This window comes from Rhinatrema bivittatum, chromosome 9 (assembly GCF_901001135.1).
Source record: "Rhinatrema bivittatum chromosome 9, aRhiBiv1.1, whole genome shotgun sequence".
In the NCBI taxonomy this organism is placed as follows: Eukaryota; Metazoa; Chordata; class Amphibia; order Gymnophiona; family Rhinatrematidae; genus Rhinatrema; species Rhinatrema bivittatum.
In genome coordinates, this window is record NC_042623.1 from 164,847,760 (window position 1) to 164,867,183 (window position 19,424).

Here is a 19,424-nt window from a genome sequence, read left to right on the forward strand (position 1 = left end):
AAAACTATAGACCAGTGAGCCTGACTTCAGTGCTGGGAAAAACAGTGGAAACTATTCTAAAGATCAAAATCATAGACCATAAAGAAAGACATGGTTAAATGGAACACAGTCAACATAGATTTACGCAAGGGAAGTCTTGCCTAACAAATCTGCTTCTTTTTTTTGAAGGGGTTAATAAACATGTGGATAAAGGTGAACCGGTAGATGTAGAATATTTAGATTTTCAGAAGAGGTTTGAAAAAGTCCCTCATGAGATCCTTTTAAGAAAACTAAAAAGTCATGGGAAGGGAGGCAATGTCCTTTCATGGATTACAAACTGGTTAAAAGACAGGAAACAGAGAGTAGGATTAAATGGTCAATTTTCTCAGTGGAAAAGGGTAAACAGTGGAGTGCCTCAGGGATCTGTACTTGGACCGGTGCTTTTCAATATATTTATAAATGATCTGGAAAGGAATATGACAAATGAGGTTATAAAATTGGTGGATGATACAATATTATTCAGAGTAGTTAAATCACAAGCGGATTGTGATATAGTATAGGAGGACCTTGCGAGACTGGAAGATTGAACATAGGAACTTAAAAACATAAGAACATAAGAAATTGCCATGCTGGGTCAGACCAAGGGTCCATCAAGCCCATCATCCTGTTTCCAACAGAGGCCAAACCAGGCCACAAGAACCTGGCAATTACCCAAACACCAAGAAGATCCCATGCTACTGATGCAATTAATAGCAGTGGCTATTCCCTAAGTAAACTTGTTTAATAGCTGTTAATGGACTTCTCCTCTAAGAACTTATACAAATCTTTTTTGAACCCAGCTACACTAACTGCACTAACCACATCCTCTGGCAACAACTTCCAGAGCTTAATTGTGCGTTGAGTGAAAAATAATTTTCTCCAATTAATCTTAAATGTGCTACTTGCTAACTTCATGGAATGCCCTCTATTATCCGAAAGTGTAAATAACCGATTCACATCTACTCGTTCAAGACCTCTCATGATCTTAATGATCTCTATCATATCCCCCCTCAGCCGTCTCTTCTCCAAGCTGAACAGCCCTAACCTATTCAGCCTTTCCTCATAGGGGAGCTGTTCCATCCCCTTTATCATTTTGGTTGCCCTTCTCTGTACTTTCTCCATCACAACTATATCTTTTTTGAGATGTGGTGACAAGAATTGTACACAGTACTCAAGGTGTGGTCTCACCATGGAGTGATACAGAGGATTTATGACATTTTCCATTTTATTAACCATTCCCTTCCTAATAATTCCTAACATTGGGCATCCAAATGGCAGATAAAATTTAATATGGACAAGTGCAAGGTGTTGCATATAGGGAAAAATAACCTTTGCTGTAGTTACACGATGTTAGGTTCCATATTAGGAGCTACTACCCAGGAAAAAGATCTAGGCATTATAGTGGATAATACTATGAAATTGTCGGCTCAGTGTGCTGCAGAAGTCAAAAAAGCAAACAGAATGTTAGGAATTATTAGGAAGGGAATGGTTAATAAAACAGAAAATGTCATAATGCCTCTGTATTGCTCCAAGGTGAGACTGCACCTTGAATACTGTGTACAATTCTGGTCGCCGCATCTCAAAAAAGATATAGTTGCGATGGAGAAGGTACAGAGAAGGGCAACCAAAATGATAAAGGGGATGGAACAGCTCCCCTATGAGGAAAGGCTGAAGAGGTTATGTCTGGAGAAGAGATGGCTGAAGGGGGATATGATAGAGGTCTTTAAGATCATGAGATGTCTTGAACGAGTCAATGTGAATTGGTTATTTACACTTTCAGATAATAGAGGGACTAGGGGGCATTCCATGAATTTAGCAAGTAGCACATTTAAGATTAATCGGAGAAAATTATTTTTCACTTAATGCACAATTAAGTTCTGGAATTTGTTGCCAGAGGTTGTGGTAAGTGCAGTTAGTGTAGCTGGGTTCAAAAAAGGTTTGGCTAAGTTCTTGAAGGAGACGTCCATTAACTGCTATTAATCAAGTATACTTAGGGGTAGATTTTATAATATGCGTGTGCGGCCTACATTTATTTTATTTATTTATTTATTTAAATTCTTTTAATATACCGATGCTCAAGACCAGGTCTTATCGTACCAGTTTACAATAAACTAGGGGGTACACCAGTTAACATTGAAAGCGAAAGTTACATTACAACAGGGAGTGTGGATCTGAGCTGTTAGAAAAAAAGATAGGTTAACAATTTCAAACTGGAGAGCAGAGCATGTAAGCAGAGAGTAATTGCTTACATGTGCACGCTCTACCCGGTGCATGCAAGGGGTACACAATTATGCACCTTGCATGCGCCGAGCCACGCTGCCTTCCTCCGTTCCCTCCCCTTCCCTCTAACCTATCCCTCCTACCCCTTCCCCTAACCTTTCCCCCCTAGCCCTACTCTAACCCTCCCCGATTGCTGGCACGTGATGTCTGACACAGCGGCAAAAGGCCACTGTGCCTGGAGCCGCTGACCCCGTCCCCTCCCCGTCCCGGACCGCCCATGCCCTGCCCCATTCCCGCCCCTTTTTTCAAGCCCCGTGACTTACACGCATCCCAGGGCTTTACGCACGCTGCCAGGCCATTTTGAAAGAGGCCCGGCGCACGTAACCTTTTGAAAATCCGGCCCTTAGGGAATAGCCACTGCTATTAATTGCATCAGTAGCATGGGATCTTCTTGGTGTTTGGGTAGTTGCCAGGTTCTTGTGGCCTGGTTTGGCCTCTGTTGGAAACAGGATGCTGGGCTTGATGGACCCTTGGTCTGACCAAGCATGGTAATTTCTTATATTAGCCAGATTAAGTCTTATCCAGCTAACTTACATAGATGGATAATTTAGGTCATAAATTTTAAAGTAGCTAAACAACTAAACGTATTTTAGTACCCCCACTACCTTCAGTGATGGATAGATTTTTGCCACCCATAGCATTGTTGTCACCCTGCTCCATGCCCCTCAATAAAGTCAATCAACAGGGAGTAACTAGACAATCTAAGGCACTGCCTAACAGATTCCTATGGCAAGAATTAGAAAATTCTGAAGCACATTGGCAAATATTTCCATCTTTTACACTACATCATAAAAATATTTTTTCTAATTTTCTTATTTCTATAGAATTTATTTTCTTTTTAATCTCAAGAATTAGTACAGGGAGGAGATGTGGGAGAGGGGAAAAGAAGAGAAAGGACTCTGGATTGGGGAGAGTATATTAAAAAAAGGAGCACAGGATGGAGGAGGAGAGAGATGGGGAGAATTGGGAATCTGGGATGGGGGAAGAGAAAGAGGTAGAAGGGAGATCAGATGAGGGAAAATCTGAGATTAGGGGTTGGAGGTGAATTCCAAGATCTGGGAGAGGTAGGAAGAAAGGAAGTTCCAGAATCTGAGGGAGAGAAACTGAGATAATAGGAAAAATAAATTCTGGGAGGAGGGGAATATGGAAGAGGAAGGTATCCCTCCCTGTTGTACCACAGTTCTGTTCTCCCTTATATCCCTTCTCTAACCTCCCACCCAATCTGGTATATATACACATACTCCCAGTACCAATTTCTTCTCTCTCACACACTCAAACACTGTCCCCTCTTTCGCACTCAGACCTAGGCACCCCAGCCGATCCTCTCATCCCCCAGCCCCTCTCTTCACCCCCCAATGATGCCCCATTCAACCCCGCCTAATCTTCCCCCAAATGATCCCCTTTTGCTGTCTGCTCCAGACTCTCCTCCTTTCCTCCTGTTCCATGCAGCTGGATTAGGAAGCAGAGAGCTGAGTGAGATTAAGCATAGCAGGAAGGCAGCAATTCTTCAGCCAGCCTGCTGCCCCCAAGGTTTTGCACCCTAGGCACAGGCCCAGGATGCTTATTGACAAATCCAGGCCTGCCTATCCTTCAAAAGCGCACATATTCTGCAAGCGGGTCCATCTAGTGACTTGTAGCATGGTAAACTAGCTTGTATGATCTAAATATTTGTACTTAGATTAATGAGGAAGTCTAACTTAGCACTTTGTAAGTAAGAATTGATAGAAGATTAAGGGATTAATAATCAGCGGCATTAGCAATATAACTCACAAGTTATCTAGCTAAATGCCGACTTTTAAATATTTCCCCTGCTTATCCTGCTAAATCTTAGCCAGATAACTTATTATCTGGCTAAAATTTAGGAAGATTTTGTAGGGGTGTTCTGGAGTGGAGTTAAATTACCCAGATAACTTAACCAGCTAACTCTGATATTGAGTTAGCTGGATAACTTTTCCGGCTAATTATAGTCATGACATAGAGTAGTCCTAAAGATAGTCAATAATCTTATCCAGCTATCTTTAAGATAGTTGGTTATATTCAGTACTGCAGTTGCACCACTGAATATCCCTTCAAAGTTAGTCGGGTAAGTTTATTCAGCTAACTTTCAGGCCGATACAGTAAAGTGCACTCAGCTAAGCGCATTGTTTTACCTGCGATTGGATGCTTGTATTGGACGTGCGTCAACTACCCCTTATACAATAAGGAGTTTAGCGCATCGAAACCCCACGTCCAAACCCCCCCAAAACTAATAACACTCATCACATGCAAATGCATGTTGATGAGGCTATTAGCTATTTACGCAGGATACAGAAAATAAATGTGCGCCCGATCCACACATTTTACATTCAGAAATTAGCGCCTGCCCAAGGGCAGCTGTTAATTTCTGAGCAGCCTGAAAAAGTGTACAGAAAACTGTTCTGGATCAGGTAAACATCTGTGTTTGCTATCCAGGCAGTTAAACTTTCTCGCCAATCAGTCCTCAAGACAAAGATTCTGTAAGTTTGAAATTATTTATTGTACAGGTAAATTCTACTTACAATTGTTGCATTTCAAACATGAGCTCCTAGGCAAAGAACTTTGGTAACTGGAGATGAGGTAGGAAAAGGGGGAAGGGAGTCTCTTGTGTTGCAGGAGTTGGTTTATGGTAGAGGTAGGAAGCATGAGGAATATGAGGCTGATTTAGTCCTTAGAAGAAGGCAGTAAGAGAGAAGGTAAAAAAACCCCGATCGTTTCACAGGGTATTACAGAGCGCTGCTGGCTCAGAAGCAAGCATGGAGCAAAACTGAACTCTTCTTGAGAGCTGCTAAAGGAAATACCTCCACAAGCTGGAAGCAAGGGACAGGGTCCAATGGCAGTGAGCCTGAGAACCATGTGACACAGGGGGAGCATGAAGGGCAGTCCTTTGAACCGATAAGGCACCTAGGAAGACTCAAGTTAGATTGAGGGGGATTCAAGCTCTTCCGATGGTGAGAGAAAGTAGAGGGGGAGGGAGCTTCTCTTAAAGGCAAGGGCTCCTCTTAAAGGCAAAGGCTCACAGATTTTTATCATGGGTTACAAAAAGTGTTTCAGTATTAAGAATCCTCAGAAGGGAGGACTGCACTAAACAGAGTTAAACTACAATATATACAGATACAAACATGTACCCATTTCTGGGGACAGAACAAAAATACTGCTTTTCTGTACATCCTCTGACTTAATATCATGGCGATATTAAGTCAGAGGAACCAAAAGTTAAAAAAAAAAAAAGTGCCGGTTGGTCAGGTTAAGAAAACGAATACTCAATTTTTTGAGCATCCACTTTCCTAACCCGTGGTGTTCCCAGGCTAGGAAAACAGACGCTCATAAAACTGAGCCACCATTTTACTATCCCGCTGATAGCCTCCTCTCCGGGGCTTCTGCTGCTAAGGAAGCGCTAGGAGCACGCTATTGTCCCTAGCTCCTCCTTTTAATGTGACCCTTCATTTAAATACGGTATCGTGCACCCAGGAGAGGTGGCTGGGCGTGCGTTAGGAAAGAGAGGCACTCAACACTGAGCACCCGTTTTCCCCGCACACTTTACCGTATCGGCCTGTTTGAAATCCCAGCCAGTGATTGAATATTACTCCTTAAATATGTAGAAACAACTAGCCAGTGTCACTTTTTTATTGGACTAAATGCATTTGTGACAAACTAATCTTGTTAGTTCAAACTGTGCATTCTTGAAAGCTGGTCACAATGAAAAGGACAACCTTAATTTCTACTAACATGGCAACCACATTACCTTATTTGACATGCTAACTGAAATCAAATTCTTAACAGCAGCAGCAAAGAAACATGCAAGTAATTTGAAAAGAGTTGGGATTATTTTAATCTTCCAGTTTGGACTTCAACTTGGTAGGCTTTGCTTTCCAGACTACCTCCACCAGCCCCAACCGACTGGCTGCTGTAAGTGATTCTCAAGGTATTGATAAGGGAATTTCCACAGTATAGATCTGTGATAAAGGCTGGATACCTGCTAGGAATACTCTGCATCTGGAATTCTCCTGTTTCTTACCTTGGAATCTCCGTGAGTGGAGGCATAAGGCAGGAGAGGTGAAAGGCTTTCGGGCAACCATCACAGCAAATCAGCTCACCGCCATCCCTGCACACAGCACACTCATCATCATTCTTCTGATCATGGGAAGGAGAAGAAGAAAAAGCATAAGAGGTTAGTAAGAGCATAGAATAGAATGAAGAAACTTGACATCCTTCAAGCCCAATTAGAAAGTTACTGCAACTGTTCAACCAAGCTGCCTTTTCTGCCCAGGTCATACAGCAGGACCTAAACCTTGAGACATTTTCTAGAGAGGATGGTAGTACTTTAACTCCTGCTACTCCATTTAAGAATGTATTACGTCTGAATGTCTAACATGTCAAACATCTGCATTTTCAACATAAATGAACAATGATATGTTTTCCTAGAAGTTTTTTCCCTATCAGCAGGAGGTCTTGGCAGTGTCCTTGGCAGTATGAGAGTATTTAGGGATCATAAGAATATATAAGATTATAAGATGTGCCATATCAAGTCAGACCAAAGGTCCATCAAGCCCAGCATCCTGTCTCTAACAGTGGCCAATCCAGGATATTAGGAAGTATCTGGCAGATCTCAAAGAGTACATCTATTCCTTAATGGACACTCCCAGAGATAAGCAGTGACCATCTCAAGTCTACCTGATTGTAACCCTTACCTGGGGTGCTTAGTCCCAAGGGCACACAACCTTATTTATAACCTTTGTGGCTGTTCCAGCTAGTTGACTTACTCCTAGCTCAACTCCTGATCATAAGAACATAAGAACATACTAAGTCAGACTGAGGGTCATCAAGCCCAGCATCCTGTTTCCAGTTCTGGCCAATTCAGGTTACAATTACCTGGCAAGTAAACAAACATAAAATACTATGCTATTAATGCCAGTAATAGCAGTGGCTATTCCCTAAGTCAACTTGATTAATAGTAGTTAATAGGGACGTGCATTTGTCCTGGTTCGGCCACCACAAAAAACAAAGCAGATTTTCCAGAAATTTCAGGAAAATTCATTTTTCTGGGTTAGTGCGCACTAACGGGGATTTAAATGTGAGCGTGCACTAACCCCGAAATTCGGGGCAGCCGAAAGAAATCAGCCTGAAATGTGGGAAAACAAAATTTCCCGAGGTGGGCTGATAACGAAGGCCGAACCAAAAGGTTCGGCCGAATCACATCTCTAGTAGTGAATGGACTTCTCTTCCAAGAACTTATCCAAACCTTTTTTAAACCCAGCTATACTAGCTTCCCTAACCATCTCCTCTGGCAAAAAATTCCAGAGCTTAATTGAGCATTGGGTGAAAAATAATTTTTTCTGATTTGTTTTAAAGGTGCTAATCAGGATGTTGGGGAGATACCAGTCCCGGAGATGGTTTTCAGGGGTGATGAGTCAGACAAACTGAACAAAATCACTGTGAACCTGGAAGATGTAGTAGGCCAGATTGACAAATTAAAGAGTAGCAAATCACCTGGATAGGATGGTATGCATCCTAGGGTACTGAAGGAACTAAAAAATGAAATTTCTGATCTATTAGTTAAATTTGTAACCTATCATTAAAATCATCCATTGTAACTGAAGACTGGAGGGTGGCCAATGTAAACCCAATATTTAAAAAAGACTCGAGAGGCGATCCGGGTAACTATAGACCGGTGAGCCTGACTTCAGTGCCAGGAAATACAGTGGAAAATATGCTCAAGATCAAAATCGTAGAGCACATAGAAAGACATGGTTTAATGGAACACAGTCAACATGGATTTACCCAAGGGAAGTCTTGCCTAACAAATCTGCTTCATTTTTTTGACGGGGTTAATAAACATGTGGATAAATGTGAACTGGTAGATGTGGTGTATTTGGATTTTTAGAAGGCGATTGACAAAGTCCCTCTTGAGAGGCTTCTACAAAAACTAAAAAGTCATGGGATAGGAGGCGATGTCCTTTCATGGATTACAAACTGGTTAAAAGACAGGAAACAGAAAGTAGGATTAAATGGTCAATTTTCTCAGTGGAAAAGGGTAAACAGTGGAGTGTCTCAGGGATCAGTACTTGGACCGGTGCTTTTCAATATATATATAAATGATCTGGAAAGGAATACGGCGAGTGAGGTTAACAAAATTGCGGATGATACAAAATTATTCAGAGTAGTTAAATCACAAGCAGGCTGTGATACATTACAGGAGGATATTGCAAGACTGGAAGATTGGGCATCCAAATGGCAGATTAAATTTATTGTGGACAGGTGCAAGGTGTTGCATATAGGGAAAAATAACCCTTGCTGTAGTTACATGATGTTAGGTTCCATATTAGGAGCTACCACCCAGGAAAAAGATCTAGGCATCATAGTGGATAATATTTTAAAATCATCGGCTCAGTGTGCTGCAGCAGTCAAAAAAGCAAACACAATGTTAGGAATGTTTAGGAAGGGAATGGTTAATAGAACGGAAAATGTCATAAGGCCTGTATATCGCTCCATGGTGAGACCACACCTTGAATACTGTGTACAATTCTGGTCGCCGCATCTCAAAAAAGATATAGTTGCGATGGAGAAAGTACAGAGAAGGGCAACCAAAATGATAAAGGGGATGGAACAGCTCCCCTATGAGGAAAGGCTGTTCAGCTTGGAGAAGAGACGGCTGAGGGGGGATGATAGAGGTCTTTAAGATCATGAGAGGTCTTGAACGAGTAGATGTGACTCGGTTATTTACACTTTCGAATAATAGAAGGACTAGGGGGCATTCTATGAAGTTAGCAAGTAGCATATTTAAGACTAATAAGAGAAAATTATTTTTCACTCAACGCACAATAAAGCTCTGGAATTTGTTGCCAAAGGATGTGGTTAGTGCAGTTAGTGTAGCTGGGTTCAAAAAAGGTTTGGATAAGTTCTTGGAGGAGAAGTCCATTAACAGCTATTAATCAAGTTTACTTAGGGAATAGCCACTGCTTTTAATTGCATCAGTAGCATGGGATCTTCTTAGTGTTTGGGTAATTGCCAGGTTCTTGTGGCCTGGTTTGGTCTCTGTTGGAAACAGGATGCTGGGCTTGAAGGACCCTTGGTCTGACCCAGCATGGCATTTTCTTATGTTCTTATGCTACTTGCTAACATGGAGTGCCCCCCAAATCCTTCTATTATCCAAAAGTGTAAATAACTGATATACATTTACCCATTCTAAACCTCTCATAAAAGACCTCTATCATATCCCCCCTCAGCCATCTCTTCTACAAGTTGAACAGCCCTAACCTCTTTAGCCTTTCCTTATAGGGGAGCCATTCCATCCCCTTTATCATTTTGTTCACCCTTCTTTGTATCTTCTTCATCGCAACTATATCTTTTTTGAGATGCGGCGACCAGAATTGTACACAGTACTCAAGGTATGGTCTCACCATGGAACGATACAGAGGCATTATGACATTTTCCATTTTATTCACCATTCTTTTCCTAACAATTCCTAACATTATGTTTGCTTTTTTGAATGCCACAGCACACTGAGCCGATGATTTCGATGTGTTATCCACTATGACACTTAAATCTTTTTCCTGGGTGGTAGCTCTTAATATGGAACCTAACATCGAGTAACTACACCATGGGTTATTTTTCCCTATGTGCATCACCTTGCACTTGTCTGCATTATATTTCATCTGCCATTTGGATGCCCAATCTTCCAGTCTCACAAGGTCTTCCTGCAATTTATCACAATCTGCTTGTAATCCAACTACTCTGAATAATTTTGTATCATATGCAAATCTGATTACTCCACTCATTGTATCCCTTTCGAGATCATTTATAAATATATTGAAATGCACTGGTCCAAGTAAAGATCCCTGTGCCACTCCACTTTTTACCTTTTCCACTGAGAAAATTGACCATGTAATCCTACACTCTGTTTCTTGTCTTTTAACCAGTTTGTAATCCACAAAAGGACATCACCTCCTATCCCATGACTTTTTAGTTTTCATAGAAGCCTCTCATAATCCCAGGGGGTAATTCTTTCTATGAGAGACACTCTTGCCTATGTCCCAGATAATGAAAGAAACTTTAGTATGTCCCTTGGGTATTTGTAGATGAGGCATCCTCTGGAGGGAAATGCTGTGAATAACCAAACAGAACTAGGTGCTGGGTTTTGAATAATAATTTACTGATTGGTTTAAGAGAAATAAAAGTCCATCTTTAAAAGTTGTGCAGTTACAGATGATGTCTTTACTGACAGAGTGTTTCATTGTGGATATATGTCCTTTTCTTTCAGCACACTGGTTGAGCTTCCCATGATGTTGTAAATTGTGCATTCAAAGCTTTCCCAGCAGCTTATCCAGGACTCCTAGGTTGGGGTCCCTTGCTAGCATACCGTAGTAAAAATCCTACCTTACAGTCCAGTGTGTTCCTGAATACCCAGCCCTGCATCCTGGTCCCAAATTAGTGGAGATTCAGATGGGGTCTCCTGCTCTTCCTTGACTCCATTAAACTGCACTGAAAGGGTGACTCCTTGGGTTGAAAAGTCTTTGGGTGGGAACCTGATGATCCAGACAGGCTCCCAGTGAGGAGGGGTGGCTTAAAACCTCTTCAGAATAAAAAAGAATATGTTCCTTCTTGGAACAAACAAGCCATTTCAGCCATCAAAAATCTCATTTAGAAAGATCTGTCACTGGTCTTGCCCGCCTAGGGAGTAGAGTGGTGTGCACAGATCTTCAGTCCTCTGGATTGAGAGCCCTTTTGCCCCAAAGGGAAAGCTGGAAAAAAATCTATCTTACTGAACTAAATACTCAGGGATCTTCTGTCAGGATGTCCACCAAGGCCAGTTCACTACAAAAAAGGGGAAATCTGATGAGGCAGAAGGCCTCAGCAGTCAGGGAAAAATTCTACATCTTGGTTCTCTGGGGTCTGTTCTAAAATGAAACTAGCCACACCTTAAACCACAAAATGGCTGGTTATAAAGTGCATGAGTAACCAATCCCTGCTGTCCTAGGTGGGAGGAGGGCAAGAGGGGATGGATAGCTCAAGATGTTATGTTTTAGGAAATGGAACTAAGGATATTTAGTGGTGGACTGTAATGTCCGGTCACATAATAATTATTTATGGACTTTTCCTCTAGGAGCTTACACAAACTTCTTTTAAAGCCAGTTATACAAGATGCCTTGGCCACATCTTCTGGCAACAAAGTTTCAGCTTGATTGTGCATTGATCATATGATAAGTTGAGTCTCTGTCTGGAAAAAGAGCATATGCCATATATGTTGGGAGCAGGACGGCGTTAAAAAATTCAGTGTCAGCCCTGCAGATTATAAAGGAAGCTGAACTGTGAACAGTTCAGATTGGACTTGGATATTCCAAATATGAAAATGAAAGAGGAGATGATGGTACAAAGAAGAGGGATTCAGTTTTGTAAGGAACTGGAAAACCTTTTGGGGAAGGGGGAGTCTTTTCCAAAGAGGTGGATTCCATCTTAACCATGGTGGAACCAGGCTGCTGGTGCTAACCTTTAAAAAGGAGATAGAACAGCTTTCAAACTAGAACAAAGGGGAAAGCTGACAATCACTCAGCAGCTCATGGTTCGGAGGGAGGTATTTTCAAATGATACTAATGAAGCATTAGAGTTAGGGCATCCTAACAGAGAGGTTCCAATAATAAGAAAAGTAGTCCAAGTGCCTATAATTAAAAAACTTCCCTGAGCTAAAAGATTCCAATTTATCCCGGATAACTGAAAAGCATAATGTAAATAACAAACAAAAAACACACTTTGAAATGCTTGTATGCTAATGCTAGAAGTCTAAGAAGTAAGATGGGAGAATTAGAATGTATAGCAGTGAATGATGACATAGACTTAATTGGCATCTTAGAGACATGGTGGAAAGAAGATAACCAATTGGCTAGTGCTTTACCGGGGTACAAATTATATCGCAATGACAGAGAGGAGCATCTTGGTGGCAGGGTGGTGCTTTATGTACAGGATGGCATAGAGTCTAACAGGATAAAGATCCTGCATGACACTAAATGCACAATTGAATCTTTATGAGTAGAAATCCCTTGTGTGCTGGGGAAGAGTATAGTGATAGGTTTATACTATCATCCACCTGGCCAAGATGGTGAGACGGACAGTTAAATGCTAAGAGAAATTAGGGAAGCTAACCAAATTGGTAGTGCAGTAATAATGTGAGATTTCAATGACCCCAATATTGACTGGGTAAGTGAAACATTAGGACATGCTAGAGATATTAAAGTTCCTGGATGGAATAAATTACAGTTTTATGGAGCAATTGATTCAGGAATAGACGAGAGAGGGAAGAATTTTAGATCTAATTTTCAGTGGAGCGCAATATTGCTTGGCAATAGTGATCATAATATGATCAAATTTGAATCAAGGACTGGAAGGGGGATAGTAAGTAAATCCATGGCTCCAGCGCTAAACTTTCAAAAGGGAAACTGATAAAATGAGAAAAATAGTTAAAAAAATGAAAGATGCAGCTACAAAGGTAAAAAGTGTTCAGATTTGCGGATGACACAAAATTATGCAGAGTAGTTAAATCTCAAGTAGATTGTGATGAATTGCAAGAGGACCTTGCGAGACTGGAAGATTGGGCATCCAAATGGCAGATGAAATTGAACATGGCCAAATGCAATGTGATGCATAGAGGGAAAAATAACCCTTGCTGTAATTACAAAATGTTGGGTTCTATCTTGGGAGTTACTACCCAGGAAAGAGATCTAGGTGTCATAGTGGCTATCTGAAAAGCAAACAAAATGTTAAGAACTATTAGGAAGGGAATGGCACATAAAAGGATAGCTGTCATAATGCTTCTGTACTGCTCCATGTTGAGACCGCATCTTGAATTCTGTGTAAATTCTGGTCACCGCATCTCAAAAACGATATAGTTGCACTGAAGAAAGTGCAGATAAAGGCAACCAAAATTATTAGGGGCATGGAACTGCTGCCATATGAGGAAAGCTAGAGAAGTTAGGGCTGTCAGTTTGGAGAAGAGATGAATGAGGCGGAATATGATAGAGGTTTATCAAAATCATGAAAGGACTTGAACAAGTTAATGTAAATTAGTTATTTACTCTCTCAGATAATAGAAGGACCAGGGGGCACTCCATGAAGTTAGCAAATAGCTCATTTAAAACAAATCAAAGAAAATTCTTTTTCACAAAGCGCATAGTTAAGCTCTGGAATTCATTGCCAAAGGATGTGGTTACAGCAGTTAGTGCAAATGGGTTTAAAAAAGGTTTGGATAAGTTCCTAGAGGAAAAATCCATAAACTGGTATTAATTAATAAGCAATAGTAGCTTATGATTTATTTAATGTTTGGGTACTTGCCAGGTTCTTGTGGCTTGGATTGGCCACTGTTGGAAACAGGATGCTGGGCTTGATGGACCCTTGGTCTGACCCAGTATGGCATATCTTATGTTTTTTTGAGAAATTAGTGCTAGTGGGGAGTGATAGGCTATAGACCAAGTCTCTAAAGTCAGTCATTCTAAATATGTAAGTTGGAATGGAAATGTCTAAGGAGTGACACACAAGATGTTAAGGATACTACACATCATAATAACTGTGAGGCCGCGAGAGGCATTTTCAACTCCTAATGTGGGCTCTTGAAACAATCTGGTTAGTTTCCACAGCTCGATAGTCTTTGCTCCTTTCTGAACATGGATATATATTTCCAGGCTTCCAGCCTGCAGGGTGCCAAGCTTGGTCCTCATCCTTGGGCCTCATCATTGGAGAGTTCGTCTTGCTATGCTTGACTCAAGCTTATTCCTTGCTTCATCAGATCCTATGATTCACTTAATCTCGTCTTCCTGGTATCCAGTATTTTCTTGGGCTTCTACTGTGTTGCTGCCTGAACCTAGTCCAGTTCCTCCTGTCCAAGTCCTGCTATGCCCAAAATGGGCCCCTTTTTAAAAGCAAAGGCACCTGTCATGCTGCTTCCAGGAAAACAGCTAACTTGTAACTGTTGTGGCTAAATAAAAATAATTGTAAAAAGAAATATTTCACATCAAACTACAACTTCCTCTTTTTATTTTTCTTGTGAAAGAAAGACAAAAAGGACAAGTGGAAAACTGTCCCAAAGCTGTTCTGACTCTGCAAGCTCTAACAATAAATAATATGTCAGACATTTAATTGAATTGAATACATATCAAAACCAATCACCGTTTACAGTTTGATTACGCATTTCCCTAATTCATATCCTTATCACAGTGGTTGTTCCCTCAAACAAATCAAGGGTCAGGTCTACTACTCACAACCCAATCCTACCCTGATTCGTCAATTTACATAATTTATGTATTATTTATTTATTTTAAAATCTCTTGTGTACCGCTGATACAATAAGATCCAGGTGGTTTACAGATAAGCATACACCAGTTTTAAAATAACACAAAAACCACAAGATTAAAAAGACTTTACAGTGCAGGACATGGTACACAGAATAACAATACGTTGCATAAACCAGAAGTTAGATGATATGGGTTGCTTTGGTTATAGTAGGACCATAAATACATTTGTAATTTCTTTCTAAATTCTTTGAGATGGGTTAAGTAGCCTCAAAGCGACTGGTATGGATCCATCTCATGTCTCACTACCTGCCCTTTAAGGGGCAGATTTTAAAAGCCCGACGCGCATAAATCCAGCTGGATTTATGCGCGTCGGGCCTATTTTCAAAAGGCCAGGCGGCGCACGTAAAGCTCCAGGATGCGTGGAAGTCCTGGGGCTTGCAAAAAGGGCTGGGGAGGTCCGGGGGGGGCGGGGCCTTCAGGCACAATGGCCATTTGCCCAAGGCGGGTGTAAGTTAATTTTTTTAGGGGGGTTTAGCTTAGGGCTGGGGGGGGGCCGGGAGAGTTAGGGGAAGGGAAGGTGGTGTGGGGGGGGGGGGGTAGGGAAGTTCCCTCTGAGGCCGCTCCGATTTCTGAGAGACCTGGGAGGGAACGGAGGAAGACAGCACGGCTCGGTGTGCGCAAGTGCACACATGTGTACACCTTTGCGCGCGCTGACCTCGGATTTTACAACATGTGCATGGCTGTGTGCACATGTTATAAAATCGGGCGTACATTTGTGCGCGCCGGATAGCACGCACAAATGTACACCGCATGCGTAGGTTTTAAAATCCGGTCCTTAGGCCTTAAGGCCATGTATCCCTTATGCCTCCATCTTGAAAACTGTTACTATACCAGAGGACAGTAGGCAAAATCTCAAGCCCAACAATTATTTAATTTATTATGTATACAAAACATTTATAAATTTATACAATACAGACATGTGTGAGACATTTATACATTTAGAGTAAATTCTAAAATATGATCAATCAAGTTTATTGATCCCCCACTCATACTTCATACATACCATTCATCCATAAAAACCGCAGTACATGTGTATCATCTGTAATATTACATTATACATTTAGAAAAACCCATTTAACATATATGCAAATATTCTAAGACCCATTGACATATATCCAAATATTCCAACGAGATTTCTCGTTTCGCCTGCGTAACCAGGCTTCTTCAGGGAACCTCTAGATTTTACAAATGCGGGTCAAGTTATTATTATTTACACAAACACATTTGCAAGCTATAATATAATTGCAAAAGATCCTTCTGCTGGACATATATGATGTATTTTCAAATTTCCAATCCTTTTAAATAATCTTCTCAAGACGATATCCAGTAACTTTCCACACTATGAATGTAGACCTCACACAGTCTGTGACTGAAATATATTAAATACAAGAATCAACTAGTTTAAATATAACAACACCACCCTTAAATCTAAATAGTGCCCAGATATATTCTTACCCACATTCATAAGCCCGTGATTTCTATACGTCTACACCTTCAACGAGACGCCGGTAACTTCCTTGCCTCACTCAGACGGGTCTATTACATAATTTATATGCGCGGGATATAGCAACAGCTGACTTCGGTGTGGAGAGTTACTGGATATCGTCTTGAGAAGATTATTTAAAAGGATTGGAAATTTGAAAATACATCATATATGTCCAGCAGAAGGATCTTTTGCAATTATATTATAGCTTGCAAATGTGTTTGTGTAAATAATAATAACTTGACCCGCATTTGTAAAATCTAGAGGTTCCCTGAAGAAGCCTGGTTACGCAGGCGAAACGAGAAATCTCGTTGGAATATTTGGATATATGTCAATGGGTCTTAGAATATTTGCATATATGTTAAATGGGTTTTTCTAAATGTATAATGAAATATTACAGATGATACACATGTACTGCGGTTTTTATGGATGAATGGTATGTATGAAGTATGAGTGGGGGATCAATAAACTTGATTGATCATATTTTAGAATTTACTCTAAATGTATAAATGTCTCACACATGTCTGTATTGAATAAATTTATAAATGTTTTGTATACATAATAAATTAAATAATTGTTGGGCTTGAGATTTTGCCTACTGTCCTCTGGTATAGTAACATTGTTCACACAATAGACAGAGGTATTGCACGTATGTATGTACCTGTTGAGGGTTCCATCTTGAAAACATCATATGATGTTTTTCTTCATCTCAACTCAACATATTTTTCATCCTATAAAACAGGAAGTCTTGCAGTTTTTCTCGTACTAGGTTTCAAGTGCAAAGCTATATTTGCCCTGGATTCCAGACAGCATAACTGCAACATTAAATCATAAGACAGTGGCATGCAGAAACAGCTTTCTTACCTAACTTAAAACTTTTCCACTGGACACATATTTAGCTAGCCTAATTAGAGACCAAGAATCTCAGCTTTTAATTCCACACTACCAGCTGCTAGCACCAGAGGGCTCAAACAAGAAGAAGGTGGCTGATGCAGGCAGAAGATGTTTATCTCTACTCCAGCTGGACCCTGTTAGACAAGCCTTGCCTGCATTCCTGCCACTCTTGGCTTCATGGCACACCTCTGGCTGATAATGCTATTACAATAGCAGAAATGCACAGCAAAGACCATTAACTTATATCCTGCTCAGTAATTTTACCTGGTGGAAAGTTTGCCCGGATGCTCCACTGTGGTCCTGGTTCCGTTTCAGATCGGCATTCTGCAGGTTATCAGGAAGAAAGAAAAGAAAAATATTTAGAAAAAGAGAAACTGATGATACAAACTTCTCCCATGTCTTCTCTCCCCAACTTATCCCTGATTGTAGAGGATTTGCAATCATCTGCAGCAGTGATGACCCTTTGAGAGCATTGTGAATTCTTGAGTGATACTAGGAAGTAGGTTGGAAATTAGATGCCCATTAGCTTCACCTCAGTGGTAGGTAAATTAATGTACTGTTGACTCTAATGAAGGAAAGGATAATAAAGTAGCTCTTAAATCAAGCAGGATGCAGGATTAGAAGTAGCATGTTTTTACAAAAGAGCGGTTGTGTCAGATAAATCTGATCACGTTCTCTGATAGAGTAACTAGAGACTTAGATCTGGGTAGTTCACTAGACTTGATATACTTGTATTTCAGCAAAGCATATAATGCTGTCCTGCATAAGAGGCTCAAAAATAAACTGAGTAGCTGGGAGGTGGGCTCTAAGATTGAGAACTGGATTAGAAACTGGTTGAGTGAGACAACAGATTGCAATGGTAAATGGAATTCAGTCAGAGGGAAGAAGGGAGATTAGAGTTTTGCTCTTATGCTTTTATATTATATTTTTTATATTTTGTATTTATGCTGTATGTATTTTTACATATTTCTTTCTGTACATTGCTTTAGGTGATTTAGTATAATCTGGAAAGCAAATAATAAATACTTTTAAATAAATAAATGCATAAATAAATAGTGTGGAGTACCTCAGGGATCTGACCTGGGGCTGGTTCTGTTCATTGTCTTTGTGAGTAACATTGCAGAGGGTTATAAGGAAAGATTAATCTTTGTTCAAATGACACTAGTGAACAGGACACCACTGAGGGAGTAGAAAGAGAAAATAATGGCAGAAAAAGCCCATCTAGTCTGCCTATCCATCCAGTTTAGGTAGCCCTTACAATTCCCATATCTCCCTCAGAGATCCCCTGTATTTATCCCATGAATTCAGGTGCCATTTTCATCTCCATTGGGACGCTATTCCATGCATTCACTACTCGCAATATAAAGAAATATTTCCTAAGTTTACTCCTGAGTCTGCCCCCTTTCACCCTCATTCTATGACCCCTTGTTCTGCAGCCTCCTTTCCTTAGAAAAAGGCCCACCTCCTATGCATAGAAACTGAGATATTTAAAATTCTATATCATATCTCCACTTTCCTCAGGATTATGCATGTTTAGATCTTTACATCTATCCCCAAATGCTTTAGAATAAAGACTAGAGATGTGATTTGGCTGAACCTTTTGGTTCGGCTTTCATTTTCGGCCCGCCATGGGAAATTTCGTTTTCCTGTGGTTCTGGCCGATTCTATTTCGTTTGTTCCCCGAAATGAAGCCTGAAACACAGGGGGGCAGATGGGGTGTTGTAAAAAAACCCCCAAAAAACCCAAATCCACCCCAATCCTTCAAATTTAATTAATTACATCCCCCCACCCTCCCAACTCTCCAAGACTTGCCCGATCGACCCCCCAAGACTTACCAAAAGTCCCTGGTGGTCCAGCGGGGGTCCTGGGAGTGATCTCCTGCTCTCGGGCCATCGGCTGCCAGTAATCAAAATAGTGCTGATGGCCCTTTGCCCTTACCGTGTGACGGGGGCTATCGGTGCCATTGGTCAGCCCCTGTCACATGGTAGGAGCAATGGATGGCCCACGCCATTTTTTAAGATGGCCCTGGACGTCTATTGCACCTACCATGTTACAGAGGCCAGCCAATGGCACCAATAGCCCCCGTCACACGGTAAGGGCAAAGGGCCATCAGCACTATTTTGATTACTGGCAGCCGATGGCCCGAGAGCGGGAGATCACTCCCAGGACCCCCGCTGGACCACCAGGGACTTTTGGTAAGTCTTGGGGAGTCGATCGGGCAAGTCTTGGGGGGTTGGGAGGGTGGGGAGATGCAATTAATTAAATTTGAAGGGTTGGGGTGGATTTGGGTTTTTTGGGGGGGGTTTTACAGCACCCTATCTGCCGCCCTGTGTTTTGGGCTTCATTTCAGGGAACAAACGAAATAGAATCAGCCCAAACCGCAGGAAAACGAAATT

The 19,424-nt window shown here is 41.1% G+C and overlaps 1 protein-coding gene across 1 annotated transcript in view; it reads right to left on the bottom strand.

Moving 5' to 3' along the window:
- AIRE (autoimmune regulator) overlaps positions 1-19,424 on the bottom strand; it is a 114,502-nt gene that overhangs the window by 55,028 nt on the left and 40,050 nt on the right. The window contains exons 7-8 of the mRNA XM_029617321.1: positions 17,293-17,352; positions 6,332-6,447 (exon numbers count right to left, since the gene is read on the bottom strand). Of these exons, the coding sequence (XP_029473181.1) occupies positions 6,332-6,447; positions 17,293-17,352 (176 nt within the window). The remainder of the gene's footprint in view (positions 1-6,331; positions 6,448-17,292; positions 17,353-19,424) is intronic.